Source organism: Erythrolamprus reginae, chromosome 2, assembly GCF_031021105.1.
Source record: "Erythrolamprus reginae isolate rEryReg1 chromosome 2, rEryReg1.hap1, whole genome shotgun sequence".
Classification (NCBI taxonomy): domain Eukaryota; kingdom Metazoa; phylum Chordata; class Lepidosauria; order Squamata; family Dipsadidae; genus Erythrolamprus; species Erythrolamprus reginae.
The window spans coordinates 263714829-263733688 of NC_091951.1; the positions used below are offsets into that span (position 1 = coordinate 263714829).

The window sequence follows — 18860 nt, forward strand, 5'->3', positions numbered from 1 at the left end:
CCCCGGCAGCAACATCGATTTTGGCAGCGAGTGGACCCGGCGGCAGGGGGCAGCCCCCAGCGTGGCGGCAGGGGAGGAGGCGAAGCCGGCTGCCCGGGGAAGCAGCGCATTTGAAAAACGCGGCATTTCCCTTGGCGCAGGCCTGATGTCATTTCAAAGCCCTGCAGAGCTGCTGCTGAGGAGGAGGCGGAGGAGGAAGAGTGAAACGCCGCTTTGCCGGTCCAGGCAAAGACCTGGTGGTGGCAGCTGGGGTGGGCGGGGGCAAGGAGGGGCCTCCACCATCCTCCTCTCTGAGCAGCCATAGAAAAGCGTGCGCCAGGCATCATTTTTTAGTGCGCTCCAGCCCACTGAGCAGCTTAGAGGGAACTATGGTTTTGAGTAGTTCTGAGAACTGGTAGTGGACATTTTGAGTAGTTTGGACAAACAGCAAATACCACCTCCAGATGGCCCCAGAGTTGGGTGGGAATTGAGATTTTGCAATATCCTTTCCCCAGGAGTGGGGAGGGAATGGGGATTTTGCATTATCTTTCCCCCATCACGCCCACCAAACCACATCCACCAAGCCACACCATGCCCACCAAGGCATGCCCACAGAACCGATAGTAAAAAAACCCTGGATTTTACCACTGTGTCATTGAGTATAGAGTTCAAATGATAACGATCCTCATTAATCAAGAATTCCCTAAAGACACCACTAAATAAAGGCTTACCTTCAAAATCTCATCCAATCGCATCCTTTCCTTCAAAAGGGTTTCGTATTCAGCATTACAGGTGCTAATGAGCAACTCCTTTTCTGATAACTCATTGATAAATCTTCGTTGTTTTTCATCCCACTGACATTTATTGATGTGAAGTGTTTTGTCTGCCTGATTCAATTTCTGCTGAAGAGCTCTGATGGTTTCTGTTGAAGAGATGCAAAGTGATTTCTCAAATACAATTAAAATGTGAACTGAAGTAGCATAGGTTAACATAGAAACATAGAAGACTGACGGCAGAAAAAGACCTCATGGTCCATCTAGTCTGCCCTTATACTATTTCCTGTATTTTATCTTAGGATGGATATATGTTTATCCCAGGCATGTTTAAATTCAGTTACTGTGGATTTACCAACCATGTCTGCTGGAAGTTTGTTCCAAGGATCTACTACTCTTTCAGTAAAATAATATTTTCTCATGTTGCCTTTGATCTTTCCCCCAACTAACTTCAGATTGTGTCCCCTTGTTCTTGTGTTCACTTTCCTATTAAAAACACTTCCCTCCTGGACCTTATTTAACCCTTTAACATATTTAAATGTTTCGATCATGTCCCCCCTTTTCCTTCTGTCCTCCAGACTAAGGTTCTTCACCTACAATATGCAAAAAGCAACAAACCAAAAATTTTACAATGAACATTGCAACAACTATTCTATTAAAAACAACAATCCTTTCAAATTAAGTCATTTTATATTAACAGTACAAAAAAACAGTTTAAAAGCCATTTCTATCAATGATAGATGCTTTGTTATACATATTTGTTACACCGAAGAACCAACGTTTGGTCTACTAGTTAAGGCATCAGGCTAGAAACTGGGAGAACCAAGAATTCAAATTCTGCCTTAGCCATGAAAGCTAGCTGGGTGATCTTGGGGCCAGTCACTCTCTCAGCCCAACCCACCTCACAGGGTTGTTGTAGGAAGAAGGAATATTAGATATATTTACCACTGTTTTTTTTAAAAATAACAATGGCACAATATAAATAAATAAAATACTCAGGACAATATGCTATTCCAAATAATAATTTTGTAAATAGCCTATTAACATAGAGCCGAGATGGCACAGTGGGTAGAGTGCAGTACTGCAGGCCACTAAAGCTGACTGTAGATCTGAAGGTTAGTGGTTCAAATCTCATCATGGGCTCAAGGTTGACTCAGCCTTCCATCCTTCCAAGGTGGGTAAAATGAGGACCCGGATTGGAGGGGCAATACGCTCTGTTTAAAAGTGCTATTGCTAACATGTTGTAAGCTGCCCTGAGTCTAAGGAGAAGGGCGGCATAAAAAATTGAATGAATGAATGAACGAACGAATGAATAAACAAACAAACAAACAAACAAACATAAATCTATATTTGAGGCTACAAATCTAGCCTTAAACACCAGCAAACTGTTGCCTATTTATTTTAATAATGTCCCCCTTAAATTAGTTACCATATTTTTTGCAGTATAAGATGCACCTTTTGCCCCCCTAAAAGAGGCTGAAAATTTCGGTGGGTCCTATACTCGCAATACAGTGTTCCCTCGATTTCCTTGGGGGATGCGTTCCGAGACCACCCGCGAAAGTCGAATTTCCGCAAAGTAGAGATGCGGAAGTATATACACCATTTTTGGCTATGGACAGTATCACAAGCCATTCCCTAACACTTTAAACCCCTAAATTACCATTTCCCATTCCCCTAACAACCATTTACTCACCATTATTACTGGTACTCACCATTGAATAAGACACTTAGTGATCCTGATATTTATAAACATAATTATTTATTAACAATAATTATTTTTTTTGTTATTTATTTGCAAAAATTATTAGTTTGACGATGACATATGACGTCATCAGGTGGGAAAAACCGTGGTATAGGAAAAAAACAGCGAAGTATTTTTTAATTAATATTTTTTGAAAAACCGTGGTATAGGCTATTCGCGACGTTCGAACCCGCGAAAATCGAGGGAACACTGTATAGCTTTTTTCGAAGCCTTTTTTCCCCAGCCCTAACAAGGTGCTAACGACCTTCCTTGCTTGCAGGCTTGTTTTCATTGGTACTCCCTCCCAAAAAGTTTTTTTCAGCCCTAACCAGAGGATAAATGCTGCAACCTTGCATGACCACATTTATGTTGTGGGTGGGGCAATGAAAGCAGTTTATTCTTACAGCCCACTCAAAGATATGTGATGCCTTGTGACTCAGTTAAACCATGAATGTGCTAGTTGTGGGATTGCTCCTTGCAACGACAAACTGTTTATTACTGGAGGACGGGATGAGAAGCATGATGTCATCGCCACAGTGCTGTGTTGGGATGCTGAGACCCAGAAATTGACAGAGGAGTGCATCCTCCCTCGTGGGGTCTCGCATCATGGGAGTGTCACCCTGAGGAAATCATATACATACATCCGTAAGGTAGTGCCTGGCGCAATCTCAGTCTAACTTTGAAGGAAGATTCAAGATAAACAAAGAATAAGTGCTCGTGAAATACCTCATTCTCCCCAAATTATGAAGAGACTTGGGATGGAACAATCATGCTGGAGTAGCATATTTTCTCAGTTTCCTTCTATGCATGCTAAATTTTCATTATAATGACTAGGTATGGGAAAGACATACTCATCGTGGTATGAATGTTTGTGTGTATGTTTTGCTTTTATAATAAGGGTTTTTAGTTGTTTTATTAATTGGATTGTACATGCTGTTTTTATCGTTGTTGTTAGCCGCCCCGAGTCTGCGGAGAGGGGCGGCATACAAATCCAATTAATAATAATAATAATAATAATAATAATAATAATAATAATAATAATAATAATAAAATAATGTACAGAAGCTGACCAGACTAAGGACACTAGCCAGATGAATACCTGGTAGGTAGATTTCTTTCCCTATTTTCCTCCCCCAAAACTATAGTGTGTCTTATATTCTGATGTGTCTTGTACTCTGAAAAATACAGTAAGCCAGGTCCTTTAAAACAATGAAATTAAAATGACAATGTATAAATCTTGAAGATGTCATAGGTTTATCCCTAAGTAGCCAAGGCTGACAGTAAGATGTGTTAGACAAGATACTGTCCTGCAGTGTCTTGTTAAGACCACAGTAAGACAGATAGAGACAGATATATTGGAGGCAATCTACAGCCCCAACAAGGAGCATGTACCTTTTTTTACATAAACATTTTATAAACAACTGCAGGAATGCAGGAACAGACAATTAATGCTGGTCAGGAAAAAGAATCTAAAATTTAATGGATTTATAGAAAAAAGTAAATTTAAAGCGGGGGAAATGCTACTAGTTATATGTAAATTATGAATTTGCTTAACTTGGCATCAGTCATTATACTTGGAAAGCAAATAATCAACTAGCTATGGTTTAAAGTTGCTTTTCAGCCAAGTATACAACATAATCAACATGTTAATATCTTTTTAATTAGGTAGTAATGAGTACCCAACAGAATCACAATAATTTCAAAATTGACTTGGAGACCAAATATTTTCCCATTTTTAATTTATATACAGTACTGACTTTCTTGTTATTAAAACCAAATGAGGTTAATGATAATTTTTTTAAGAAATCCAGAAATATTTCTAAATTAATAAGCAGGTAGAAATTGAAATGTATAATATAGGATGCTATGAAGCTACATATAAATATTATTCGATTAAACATAAGCAAGAAAAAAGGAATGGAATGGAATGGAATGTTAGAATCAGGACACAATAAAAATAATAATTCTGATGTATTTACTGCATTAAAGTATAACAGGTACTATATTAGTGATGGATAATAAAATATTACTAAAATATAAGGTTTAGAAAATATAGATATTACAAATGTCATTTTGTTAATCATTTTTCTAAACCGTTAGCACATGCTGTTGAAAACAAAATAAAATTAAAAATGATTGCATCACACATACAAAGAGCCCAAGCAAATAATATAGAAGTTACAAATTAAAACATTACATTTTATTAAAAAAATAGGCTTTAAGTTCAGAATCAATGAAACTGTCTATGAAAATGTGTCACAGTTTAAAAATTGTAACAAAATGTGAAAGACTGAGGAGATTTACACCTGAAAATTATAAGGTGTTCCTAAAATAATGACTCCCTATTTATGCCAGAAAAACACTGTTACTGAATTACGTTCATAGGGAAAATGTTTACAAATACGTTCGTGATTTATTGAAAATATTCTCAATTTTACCTTGTAGCTGTTCTATTTGTTTATTTGCTCCGCCTAATTTTTCTTCCGATGAATACCGTTCTATACCAACTTCTTTTCTTGCTACAGCTAATTCATACTCCAGACTTTGTCGGACAGCTTCACTCTTCTCAACATCTGCTCGTAGTTTTGCAATCTGGCTTTCATAGTTTGATAGCTATAAATGAAATAATTTTTTTTATTGCATGTAACTTTACTCATAAATTATTTTTTTGAATACTCATATTATGTAGCGTATTTTTCAGAGTATAAGATGCACCTTTTTCCCTCCTAAAAGAGGGTGGAAATGTCAGTGCATCTTATACACAGAATACAGCCGTTTGTGCTGTCCCAAAGCCCCGTCCCTGCATCCCATTTTTGGACAGAGGGTCTCATAAGCTTGCAGAGAGTTCTTGGATGCTGGGGGATAGCAAAAATGGCCTTGTTTTTGCCACCCTCCAGCATGGCCTTGTCTTTGCCCATTTTTTCACAAAAATGGGGTGGGAAAACAGTCTGGGAGGCCTGCAGAGAGCTCCTGGGGACTGGGGGAAGGCAAAAATGCCCCAAATATGAAAAAATGGATGAAAAAGAGCCCGGTTTTTTTACAAAAATGGGGGAACTTTTGCCATCTCCTAGCATTCAAGAGTTTTCTGCAGGCTTCCCAGACCCTTTGTCCACCCCATTTTTGCGAACAAAATGGGCAAAACCCCCATGTTTTTGCCTTCTAATTACCCTTCAAGTATGACTGGAGGAGGAATTCTGGGAGTTGAAGTCCACTAGTGTTAAAGCTGTCAAGTTTAAAGACTCCTGCGTTAGGGATGCAAAGATCTTCAAACTTGGCAAGTTTAAGACTTGTAGACTTTAACTCCCAGTCCTGAGCTAGCATGACTGGAGGAGGAATTCTGGGAGGTGAAGTCCAGTAGTCCTAGAGCTGTCAATTTTGAAGTTTGTAAAAAGTGTACGTTTATATAAAGGTATACATATTTGTAAAAAGTATTCTGCTACACTGCTATTTTATTAAATAATATGTTACTACACCATTTGGTTCAGAATACTTTTTTCCTTGTTTTCCACCTCTAAAATCTAGGTGCGTCTTATACTCCAGTGCATCTTATACTACAAAAAATATGGTAACTCTTTACACTTAGATGCTTTGAAACAAATTGCATTGAAGAGTTTATGAAAATCATTTTGATTTTCCTTTTTGCCCCCTTCCTTCACCTATTGTTAAGATGCCAAAATGCCTTTACATTAGTGGTGGGATTCAGCTGGTTCGGGCAAACCAGTAGTTAAATTGCTGGCTGGCTCCACCCCTCCCTGCCTCTTGCAGGAGTCCCCACACTCCCCATTTTGGCTTCCAGGTAAGTTCAAGGAGGCCTCCTAGGCCAAAAATGGGGCGGGGGCGGTGTGTCCAACCTACAGCCCATTTTTGCTTCCAGGGGTGTGCAGGAGGGCAAGTGCTGCCTATATCACACACTCACCGGCCACATCCACCATGGCCACGCCCCCCCAGCAGGTCATTAGGACAGAGAACTGGGTATTAAATTATTTGAATCTGACCATTGCTTTACATGATTGTTAAATTACCTACTTGAAAATTAATATATTTATTCTAAAATATTACAAATCCATAAAATTCAAAACGAAATCTTGAATGGTATGTCCCCACTCTCTGCAGTGTGTTTTCCCCCTCAGGAATAAAACAACTGATGAATCACCAGTCTAGAAATTCTAGCTGTTGAGGTCCAAGCTTTTAGATTTGAACAATAATGCATAGAATAGATTGAAAGGACAGTCTTCTTGATGCCTTTAAATGGAGGTTTTTCAATGATAAACAGTTTTAGTTTGTCATCCCCTGCTGTAATAGCTCCTGTCAAAAGAATGTATTTGTATTTTGTATTTGTATTTATTAGATTTGTATGCCGCCCCTCTCCGAAGACTATATAAAAAGACAATGTAAACAAATCTAATATTAAAAATAATCTTTAAAAACCCAATTTAAAGAACCACTCATACATACAAGCATACCATGTATACATTCTATAAGCCTAGGGGGAAGGGAAATTTCAATTCCCCCATGCCTGACGACAAAGGTGGGTTTTATGGAGCTTGCGAAAGGCAAGGAGGGTGGGGGCAACTCTGATATCTGGGGGGAGCTGGTTCCAGAGGGTCAGGGCCGCCACAGAGAAGGCTCTTCTCCTGGATCCCGCCAACGACATTGCTTAGTCGACGGGACCCAGAGAAGGCCAACTCTGTGGGACCTAACCGGTCGCTGGGATTCGTGCGGCAGAAGGCGGTCCCGGAGATATTCTGGTCCGATGCCATGAAGGGCTTTATAGGTCATAACCAACACTTTGAATTGTGACCGGAAATTGGTATTGGTATTTCACAGCCTTAAAAGCTTGCATTATCTTTTCCTCTTTGGAAGGGTATATCTTTTCTGAAGCTCTCTTCCAGAATAATTCTGTGCCATCAAAGCTAAGGATCTACTGTGATGTTTCATCAGTATCATTGATAGCTTCTTTTAACATCAGGATGCAGGTCTTTGCTGCATTACTACTATCACCAGCAACTTCACAATTCACTTTCGCGTTGTGAAAATTAGAACATGAAAGTTTAAATCTATTAAATTACTACGAAGATTTGCATGAAATTCATCATACTTCCGTTCATAATGTCTGTAACCTTTTCACTTCAAGTGTTCATATCATTTGAATGCTGCTTAGCTAGCTGATTTTAAGTTTAAAATTTCCACTTGTTGTTGAAGTGTTTTCTTCACTGTTGAATTAACAAGACTTCATATGCAATGAAAGATAGGCTTTGCACGTCAACACTCTTTCTTATTTTCACTTTGTGCTCTAAATCATTTTATACAGGTAGTCCTTGGCGACTAGCCTATTTAGCTATTGTTCAAACTTACCACAGTGTTGAAAAAGTAGATTTACAACCAGTCCTTGAACTTACAATAGTTCCAGGCTTACATGATCTCCATTTGCAATCTTAACAGCCAAGTAAAATGAATCAGGAAGCCAGCAGTAACTTTCAAGTGATAGTAAATGTAATGCTGCATTGAACAACTGCAAGTAATTTTCTTAGCAACCATGGTGGAGCTGGTATCATAAGTCAGACATGGTCATGTGATATTTCACTTAACAACTGCCTGCACTGGCTGCCGATCAGTTTCCGGTCACAATTCAAAGTGTTGGTCATGACCTTTAAAGCCCTTCATGGCATTGGACCAGAGTACCTCCGGAACCGCCTGCTACTGCACGAATCCCAGCGGCCGATAAGATCCCACAGAGTTGGCCTTCTCCGGGTCCCGTCGACTAAACAATGTCGTCTGGTGGGCCCCAGGGGAAGAGCCTTCTCTGTGGCGGCCCCGGCCCTCTGGAATCAACTCCCCCCGGAGATTAGAACTGCTCCCACCCACCTTGTCTTCCGTAAACTACTTAAGACCCACCTATACCACCAGGCATGGGGGATTTGAGACATCTTTTCCCCAGGCTCATTATAATTTATGTTTGGTATGTATGTGCTGTTTGGTTTTTAATTATGATAGAGTTTTTAGTTATTCTTAATATTAGATTTGTGCCATTATAATATTGTTTTTATCGTTGTTGTGAGCCACCCCGAGTCTTCAGAGAGGCGCGGCATACAAATCTAATACATTGAATTGAATTAAATTGAATTGTTTAGCAATGGAGTTGCTGGTCCCAATCAGTTTTAATGTTGAGATATCCTATATCCTTGTTATTACATGATCACTTTTGATCCTATTACATGACTGGAAAGTGTTATTACACAATCACCTTCCAGTCATCACTGCAATGCAGTTCAGCGTGAAATAACATTGGAGATTGCTTTCTTTTAAAATATTCCACTTTTGAAAACTGGGGAGCTTATCTTAGCACCCCAACTTTATAAAGTTGGCGGGAGATTATCAATTCATACTTGTGAAGTGAGAAGAAGGTAGGTAGCTTTATGAAGCTATTTTTTTCTGAGTTGTTTTTTTACACGGAGGAGAATAAAAGTAGGAACAGGAGGTCACAGAGAGGCAAACAGTTTCTATTCCTATATTTAAAGCCACTGCAAAGCCTAGAAAACATGCAAAAATCAAGAAATCAAATTGTCCTAATTTCGCTGCTGAATTTCTGCAGAGCAATCTCAATGAGTGGGAAGCTGCATGCAGCCTTCAGGCTATTCATCCATTGAGAAGAAATGCATTATCCCCAGCCTCCTTCCAAGTCCAACAGGAATTAAATTACAAGCAACATGGAAATAACAGCAGGAATCTCATTGAGTACATAATTAACTCCACGAACCCTAGGGAATTTTTGACTTGTATTTCTTAAACAACAATCCCCTTACATTCAGCTTTGGTTGTAAAAGCTAAATAATCCTATGTTTATTAAGATCAACATCTTAAACAGTTAATACCTTTTAGGCAGTGATGGGCTTCAGAGTTTAGTGATGATGGTCTGGAAAATAGATTGACTGACATTTCCTGGCAATTGTGGATGGCAGCTGTAGAGTTCCCAGTGAAAGATCAGGAAATCTGTTTTCTACACCACTATCACTAAAACCTGAAGCATAATGCTGTCCAACAGATACAGCTCACGAAAGCCTACACAAGTATATACATGACGTTCCTTTTTCTTTTTAATAGTCTAAATCCATGTTTCCCAACCTTGGCAACTTGAAGACATTTGGACTTCAACTCCCAGAATTCCCCAGCCAGCAAATGCTGGCTGTGGAATTCTGGGAGTTGAAGTCCAGATATCTTCAAGTTGCCAAGGTTGAGAAACACTGGTCTAAATCATCTATATCTTAGAGTGTTATTAATACCTAGTCAATACTGTATAAATACAGCTGTACCAAAATAACATAATGCATTGTATAATACTGTATAATAAAACATATTTTATTAATACCATTCTATAAATAAAAAACAATCAAAAATGTTACATTAGAAACTAATTCTTGATGAGGACCCAACCGTGAAAAGCAAATTATATACAACAATTTTTTTAAATGCTAGAAGGCCCTAACTTACAAGGCCCCACTAAGGTAGATTATTGAGTTATTTTAGTCTCATGCAACCATCATTTATTTTTTTAAAGATAAATGAAGTTTTATTCCCATGAGAATTATACCCATATTCTGGTTTCTCATATAGAAACATAGAAACATAGAAGTCTGACGGCAGAAAAAGACCGCATGGTCCATCTAATCTGCCCTTATACTATTTTCTGTATTTTATCTTAGGATGGATATATCTTTATCCCAGGCATTTTTAAATTCAGTTACTGTGGATTTATCTACCACGTCTGCTGGAAGTTTGTTCCAAGGATCTACTACTCTTTCAGTAAAATAATATTTTCTCATGTTACTTTTGATCTTTCCCCCAACTAACTTCAGATTGTGTCCCCTTGTTCTTGTGTTCACTTTCCTAATATAAAAAAAAGGTGGAAAAAATCCAAGTGGGGTGAAGAAACATTCGAAGTATCTTATGGAAATCTCATGGAAATATGATTTTCCATGTTCTGATTAGAACTTAAAAGTGCTTTCGATCACATGAAGCACAGTACCTCTGGTACTCATTAAAGCAGCTTCCTCTTTTAAGCTTTTGTGTGAGCCTGCAAAATGAAAAAATACTATAACTGCTCTAAGAGATGTAGTAACATTAATACCACAAAGACTTGACTGAGACGAGATTGAGAGAAGTTCTTTTAAATCAGAGTCCAAGAATGCACAAGTCTAATACAAATCCCTTCATTAGCATTATTGTAGAAGGCCGATGTAGTCCTTTAGATACATCAGAAATGTGGCAAGTTGGAGTAGCCCATCCTTCGACATCAACAGGATGAGTAGTTTGTATGACAATGTTGCACACCCAGCCCGACAACAATGAAATGGTTACCTCTGCATTATGCTTAGCAGTGATGTCGAGTTTATCTTTCTTAGCTTCATGGAGCTTTCTTCTCAGATCTTCCTTTGTCTCCACCTCAGCTTCACGGTGCTTGTGGAGATATGTCTTTCCAAAGTTCCTGTTTAAAAATACAAGGGCTTTTCACCACGAATGGTCTCAGTCATACCAGTTCTGAATTTTCAAATAATCGATGCAGCAAGGTTGAATTTCTTACTCAGACCTAAATCCCATTCAATTTATAAGATTTGTTTCCAAGGTAATATACTCCGGAGGTGGCTATTAATGGAACTGTTCACAACCACTGCATTCAGGAATGTATCTGAAGCTACCTAGATCTGCGTCTGCAGTTCACTGAAGGACGTTTTAAAGATTATCAGCTTTTTGTATTTAATTCTAACTGACTGTACTCATTTAAAAATTCGGCTGCATATAATATAACAACAACACATATATCTATGGTTGTGAGTCACCCTGAGAAATGCGGGGTAAAAATAAACACAAATTATGCGGCTCATGATAAAAGTTGACCTCTTTCAAACCTTACATCTGTTACTTTCTCTCTCTTGAAGAAATAGAATTAAAAATAATGCTTATTTTGTTCTACTCTACTTAGAAAAATATGGCAGCATTGATCATTAATAATGCAGTTCTAATAATTTTGTAGAAGGGGAAAGTCCAGGAGGAATGGCTTATCAGGATAACTGCAACAGAATAAAATATTTGGTGTGGATAGCTTTTAAAGTATATAGTGTTCCCTCGATTTTCGCGGGTTCGAACTTCGCGAAAAGTCTATACCACGGTTTTTAAAAAATATTAATTAAAAAATACTTTGCGGGTTTTTCCCCTGTACGACGGTTTTTCCTGCCCGATGACGTCGTATGTCATCGCCAAACTTTCATCTGCCTTTAATAAATATTTTTTTAAATAAACTTTAATAAATAAACATGGTGAGTAATGATCTAAATGGTTGCTAAGGGAATGGGAAATTGCACTTTAGGGGTTTAAAGTGTTAAGGGAAGGCTTGGGATATTGTTCATAGCCAAAAATGGTGTATTTACTTCCGCATCTCTACTTCGCGGAAATTCAACTTTCGCGGGCGGTCTCGGAACGCATCCCCCACGAAAATCGAGGGAACACTGTAGATGTTTTGCATTTTGCCAGCCCCTATACATTCATTTAATAAGAAACAGAGGGAGATGTTGACTGGCTTCCTTGATGTCAAAGGAAAACAAGTTTACCCTAATGAATCCAACCTCAACTCTAATTACTATTAACTCATAATTACTGGAAGATGCACACACATAACTCTCTTAATGTTATCTTTTTAGGCACCAAAATATAATCAAACCCCATCACCTAATCCCCCAAACTTTACCCTTAGACATCCACTGTTGACCTCTCCCGATTCCTAAGAGGTCAGTAAGGGACATGCATCCCTCCCCTGACCTAATGTTTCTATTTTACTAGTATCATGTATAAAAACATTTTACATCTTTGTATACCACCAATATGTACTTGACAAACAAACAATACATAAAAATAAATAAAATATATAAAAGTTGCATATAATTTTTAATTCACATTCAGCTTCTCAAATAAAAAACAAAACAAAACGAAATCTTATATCTAAGTTACCGAGGTAACTATGGCAACCACTCCAATAGAATAACAAAAGGTTTTTTTCCCCTTTGCATTGGCAGTTGAGGAAGTGTGCTAAAATACCCATTTTATTTTAAATAGTATACCATACATGGAAAATTAAGCAACATTTTAAACTACAGCATCCACTTTTCATATAACAAAGTGACTGGCAGAACGATTCAGGGATAAAAATGATGAAACACACATGACATAACATGATAGTAAGCAGGAAAATAAAAATGTAAACATGAAACGAGGAAAAGCCAAACTGCCCCATTTTACAAAGAAACCTGCTAAATTATCAGTAAGCAATATGCAAATTTGTTAAAAGATTTAATGAAATATCACATCTTGAAGAGAAAATGGAAACAAACTTCTAAAGGGGACTAAGTACATTTGTCTGAATAACTTCAATCTCACAGTTGAAATGGTCCTGTTCATTAGACCAGAAGCTGCAATTTTATCCATTTTGTTACCCTAATAGTTGCCATTGTATTTGATAAGTAAAATACAAAATTCTGAAAATAAGTTATCTTTTTACTTTAAGTGTTCTTTTGTTAATTAGCAAAACTGGGTTGAAAACCATCAAAAGTGTAGGTATACATGGGGGAGGAGTTATAGTATATGTTTATATGTACAGTATTTATGTATATCAGTATTTTGCTACCGGTATTCTTAAAGGAATTGCAGAAATGCTTTATCAAGGAATGTAGTCTTAGATACATTTATAGCACAATCCTATATTTGTGTGTTATTTCCAACCAAAATTTGCTAATGATTTTGTGATGCAGGTGTGTGGAGTTACTTCTAAAAGCAACTACAGTAAGGTAACACAAGCTTACAGAAAGTTGAATTTTCACTAAGATACCAGCACTATGGATGGCTTAATTATCTGGCAGCTACTACAGTAATACAGGGTGCATTCCAAAAGTAATAATACATTTTTTCAAAGTAATTTAATGAACAGATTTGCACAAACACTTAAAATTCTTCAAAGTGCTGTCTACACATTTTTTCAGCGACTCTGCCATGACTGGTACATGCCATGGAAGACGTCTTCGGGGACCTCTCACAAGGTCTTCGTCACGGCTGGTTGGATTTCTTCTATAGACGAAAAATGGTTTCCTTTCAGGGCTGGGAACAAAAAAGAAGTCTGCTGGGGCGACGTCAGGACTATAGTGGGTGGGGCAGCATTGGCACCTGGTGTTTGGCCAGGAACTCACAGACTCATAGCGCGTTGTGGCAAGGTGCATTTTTTGTCCATAGAAGAGATCCAATCAGCCGTGACGAAGACCTTGCGAGAGGTCCCCGAAGACGCCTTCCATGGTGCATCCCGGTCATGGCAGAGTCGCTGGAAAAAATGTATAGAGGCCCAAGGACAGTACTTTGAAGAATTTTAAGTGTTTGTGCAAATCCGTTCAATGAATTACTTTTAAAAATTTGCATTACTTTTGGAATGCACCCTGTACTACAGCAAACTGTGAAATCTGAAATTATGAAGCATTAACAGCATGCTTTGTACATTCTCAATTGCCATCTATACTAAATGTTTTTTTCCCAAATTTGTATTTCCTGCAGTTAACATTCTATTAGTAATTTCATATCATCGAACCAGAAAATGGCAGAAATTTGCATGGTCAAGAGTACTACTCACATAATAGAAATTTTCATAACTGTATTTTTTGTTAATTATAGGAATCAAACTCACCGTTTCATTTCACAGACTGAGTAATTCACTTGAGAATCCATTACAACTAATTTTCTGCTTTACGTTCTATGAACATACAATGCTATTTTCATAGGTAATATTGTCTACACAAGTTTTCAAACATTACTCGTTTTCCGACTTCTTGAAGTCACATAAAACCTACAACACAGAGATTTAAATAAATATCTCAGTCATGCCATTTTTTGCAATGTATTTCGATTTCATCACAAATTGTAGAATTTTTTATTATTAACGTATATGCCCAATAGTTTACTGAAGCCAGCAATGATAATCCAAAGTCATAATATGACCTTTAAGGGATTACTGCAAGAAAAAATACAAATCTTGTCGGATCTTTAAAAATAATAGACATTTAGGATGCACTCAGAAGTACCTTTTTGAATAGTAGGTTGCATTTTTAATTTTCTCATTTTGCCACTACAACCAATAAATTAGCCAATGTGGCTTTATAAATTAAAATGTTAGACCAAGACTGGATAGACCATCCTTAAACACAGGAACTTGCTCTCTCTCAGACCTACCTACCACAAGGTTATTATTATAAGGATAAAATGCAAATTCCGGTGCAAGCTACTTTTGAGTCCTAAAGAAAACATGGGATATAAATTTAGGAAATAAAATAAATATGCTAGTCTCATTGTTCAGTTTGAAAAAGCAACATAAGAAATTGTTAGTGGCAACACAATTCAACAAGTGGCTCCCAATTCACTGGTTAAAAATGAATGCCTCATACAGCCTTTCCCAACTTTTCGGTAATAGTACAACAGAGTTGGAAAGGACATTGGAGGTTTTCTAGTCAACCCCCCTGTTCAAGCAGGAGACCTTATACCATTCTGGACCAATGGCTCTCTAATCATTTCTTTCAAAAATCTAGTGATGGAGCTATCATGTCATCTAGCTGTACAGCTTCCCATTATCCCTATCTGTCTTCTGAATGGAGATTTTGAGAAGGTCATTACGTCCAAAGGATTCCATTTTGGACTATCTTAGCCGCAATTGTTCAAAACAAAAATATTTTGCAGTAAACTGGGATCCAGTGATAACTAACTCTCATAGTTTGGGAACCCTGGTATAAAGTGTGTAAGTACAGAGTGTGTGAGTACAAAATGGACTTGGAGAGAGTATTATCAACAGCTGCTGTGTAAATATCAGCTTACCCTTGAAAGGGAAAGAGAATAAGAAACCCAAGATTGCTCCACCTTGATCCTTTTTGATAGAGGGACAATATGTCAATTTTTCAAGACTCAGTTATTACAGAGTGCAACAATAAAGTGGCATTTCTGGAATCTTTGGGAGGGTCTGTTTCCCAACCCAGCCAACCTCAAAGGGCTGATAGGGTGGAACTCTGGATACAACCCATCACTCTAATGTTTGCTAAATAGACAGATGCCAAAATCATACCCAGTTAAAGAATCACCATCAAGCTACTCTCAGCTTCATTCCTGTGCTCAAGTCAAGTTGCTTAGCAACAGGTCTTATTTCGGAACCATCGTTAAATCAATTGGTATAGAGTTAAGATCTTATACCATCTACCAGGAAAGCTTCTTTGAAAGAGAGGCTGAAGGTGTCATTTGTACGTTGTCAAATTTCTGTCGTTTATATAGAGCAGGGATAAGCAAAGTTGGCTCTTCTATAACTTGTAGACTTCAACTCCCAGAATTCCTGAGCCAATCATGCTAGCTCAGGAATTCTGGGAGTTGAAGTCCACATGTCATAGAAGAGCCAACTTTGCCTACCCCTGATATAGAGAAAGTTCACGTCGGGATAACTTTTCACACACTATTGATCTAACTCATAGTTTTCGAAAAACTGCAAAGGGTTCAACAAGTGGCAGTTTCCTCATTATACCGGTCTCGGGGCTACGGAATACTCCACAAGTGAATTTATATTATTTTCATCCTGCTTCCTATATACGGGTATTCCTCCTTATAAGGGCAACAATCGTTGGGGGATTTGCCGGATTTACCGCTGCTTGTAATCCGTTTCACACCTCCTTGATCAATCCGGATTAACCGACGGAGATTTGCAACACATCTTTGGCGTATCTGTCTTCAGCCCAAGCAAAACATTCCTCCTCCTCCTCTTGGTTTCCAACTCTTCCCTCTTACTAATCTACCATAACACCACGGTCGAAATCTGCCGCCCTCCCATCTTCGTACCTGTTTTTGCCGCGCCTGTATTTGAAAGCAGGAATCATGAGATCGCCAAGCTGTCGGATATGAACAAATCTGCAAGGCACCGGGTTTTTTTCTTAATAGGCGGGCTTTAGGACCCAGAGAGTAACACAAAAGCCCGGACATCCATCCTGACTGTCTTTACAACGGCTTTTTCCGGTTAGAGAGCCATTGCTAGCGGTTCTCTCAGAGGCTTTCGCGTCGTCTTCCGGTCTCAGACTACCCATTGGAAGAATGTGGAATTGTGACGTAACGAATTCTAAACGGGAGGATTATTCGCCCGCGCTCTGTTGGCTTCAATTAGCTAAACAGAGCATGCGCTAAAGGAGCGTGTTGTTAAAGAGTTTGCTCCCGCTCTGTTTGCCGCTTTAACAAATTATAATATAGGCGCTGTTAACAGGTTGGCGGTAATAATGGATGAGGAGAAAAGTAGATACGCGAGTTGTCTGCAGTCCTAGGCACTATGCACGGGTACTAAAAATTTAACTTCCTGGATTCAGTGGAATTTATTTCCAAATTGTTTTACGTATTTTTTTTATTAAATTGCAATTGTAATATTCAAAATAAAAAATAAATCTTTGATTTACTTTTTTAAAATAGAAAATATACTGCAGTTTTGCTGAGTGTCATTTGATTAGAATTGTATATAAAGTTAATTTTGTTCAGTGAATCTAATAAATCATTACTTTTCAAGAGTGTATTGCAAAGACCCCACTTCTGATCTTAGTCTCCACAAAATACTGCTAGCTCAGGGGTGCCAAACTCATGGCATCACAGCACCACGTGATATATGGGACTTTTCCCCCCCTTGGCTAACATGGGCAGTACGTGCCACATCCAGCCTACAGGCCAGAAGTTTGACAGCGCTGTCTAGCTTAATCTACTGCTGTGTATGATTTTTGATGCTGATCTGGTCATACTGCCCCAGACAAATCTGGTGCATAATCTTGGGCACCTGGATTCACTAATCCTCAAAGAACTGGTGGAGGTTGTGGCTGGGGGGAGCATTGCATAGCTTCATGTTATGCAATTGTACTACTTCTTTGATCAGTTGTACTCCTTCTTTTATCAGGAGGCTCCACTCAAGTCCAACAGGCCCTAGTCACTTCCAGATTGGACTACTGTAATGTGCTTTACATGGGGCTGCCCTTGAAGAGTATCCAGAAGCTTCAACTGGTGCAGAATGCAGAGTCACAGGCTCCTTGAAGAACACATATAACTCTTCAGCTTCATAAGCTATGTTGGTTCTAATCTGTCTCAGGCCCAATTTCAGTTCCTGCATTTCCCCAACTACATCAGCCCATTGGTAGTGAAGGCAGATTACAAATTCCATAGGCCAGGAACTTGTATTTGGGCTCAGGCCAGCCTTCTCTGCCATGGTACCCACCCTACACAACATTCTCCCCATTCCCCACAAAGTTAGGCAACCTTCAGCCCTGCAATCTTTTAGAAAGTCTTCAAGAACTAGTTATATCATCAGGCCTCATAGGTCCCTGGAAAACAGACAATCTTAAATGGGTCCACTGTGGTTGATATGCCTGTCAACTACTTCAGCTTCAACCGCAATAACACAAGAGCACGCAACAGGTTCAAACTGAATATCAACCGCTCCAAACTTGACTGTAAAAAATATGACTTTAGCAATCGAGTTGTTGAAGTGTGGAACTCATTACCAGACTCCGTGGTGTCAACCCCCAACCCCCAACATTTTTCCCTTAGACTTTCCACGGTTGACTTCTCCAGATTCCGTAGAGGTCAGTAAGGGGCGAGCATAAGTGCACTAGTGTGCCTTCCGTCCCCTGTCCAATTGTCTCTCCTATATTTTATATATCTTTTCTCCCATTCATATATCCTTTCCTCTACTCTTCATTGATGTATTCTATTCTCATATCTCTTCTTCTATCCCTTCCCTGATATTTAGTACTACATGTTTTTATTCTCTTTAACTTTCAATTGGTATTGGACAAAATAAATAAATAAATATTCTTGCACTCTTGGGTTTATTTTAAAATATGTTTTCTAATTTTTAAAAAATCTGTCTTTTTCCCTCTATTATTTCACACTGCCCAAAATCACTTTGTATGAAATGGGAAGCAATATAAATCTGATTAATAAAATATTCAAAAATAAAAATGACTGAAAGCAGCCCAAGTTTCCTAGAAAACAGCATCTTGACCTAGTCACATCAAAATTGAAAAAATTGGACAGTGGCCCAGTAAAATTAGGAACCATCACAGAAGTGGTATTTTGTATACTCATTTTATGAATCTATATTGGAAAGAAAGAGGTATTTTTTTAAAAGGAAAAAATAACCACAAATGAAGCAATATATTTTCGGCTCACTATAGCATCCTGTAGAACCTGTGTCTACATCGGAAGGATTAATTTCAATGTATTTCTTCTGCACAGGACCAAACAGTATGGAAAGTTAGTGTTTAGGTGAGCTATTAAACAACAAA

At 38.3% G+C, this 18860-nt stretch overlaps 1 protein-coding gene across 1 annotated transcript in view; it reads right to left on the reverse strand.

The window, feature by feature from the left end:
* Positions 1-16585, reverse strand: part of CCDC171 (coiled-coil domain containing 171) — a 222465-nt gene extending 205880 nt beyond the window's left edge. The window contains 5 exon segments of the mRNA XM_070736888.1: positions 711-901; positions 4932-5106; positions 10849-10975; positions 14207-14365; positions 16387-16585. Coding sequence (XP_070592989.1) covers positions 711-901; positions 4932-5106; positions 10849-10975; positions 14207-14247 — 534 coding nt within the window. The 5' untranslated portion in view covers positions 14248-14365; positions 16387-16585.
* Between the last annotated feature and the right edge of the window lie 2275 nt (positions 16586-18860).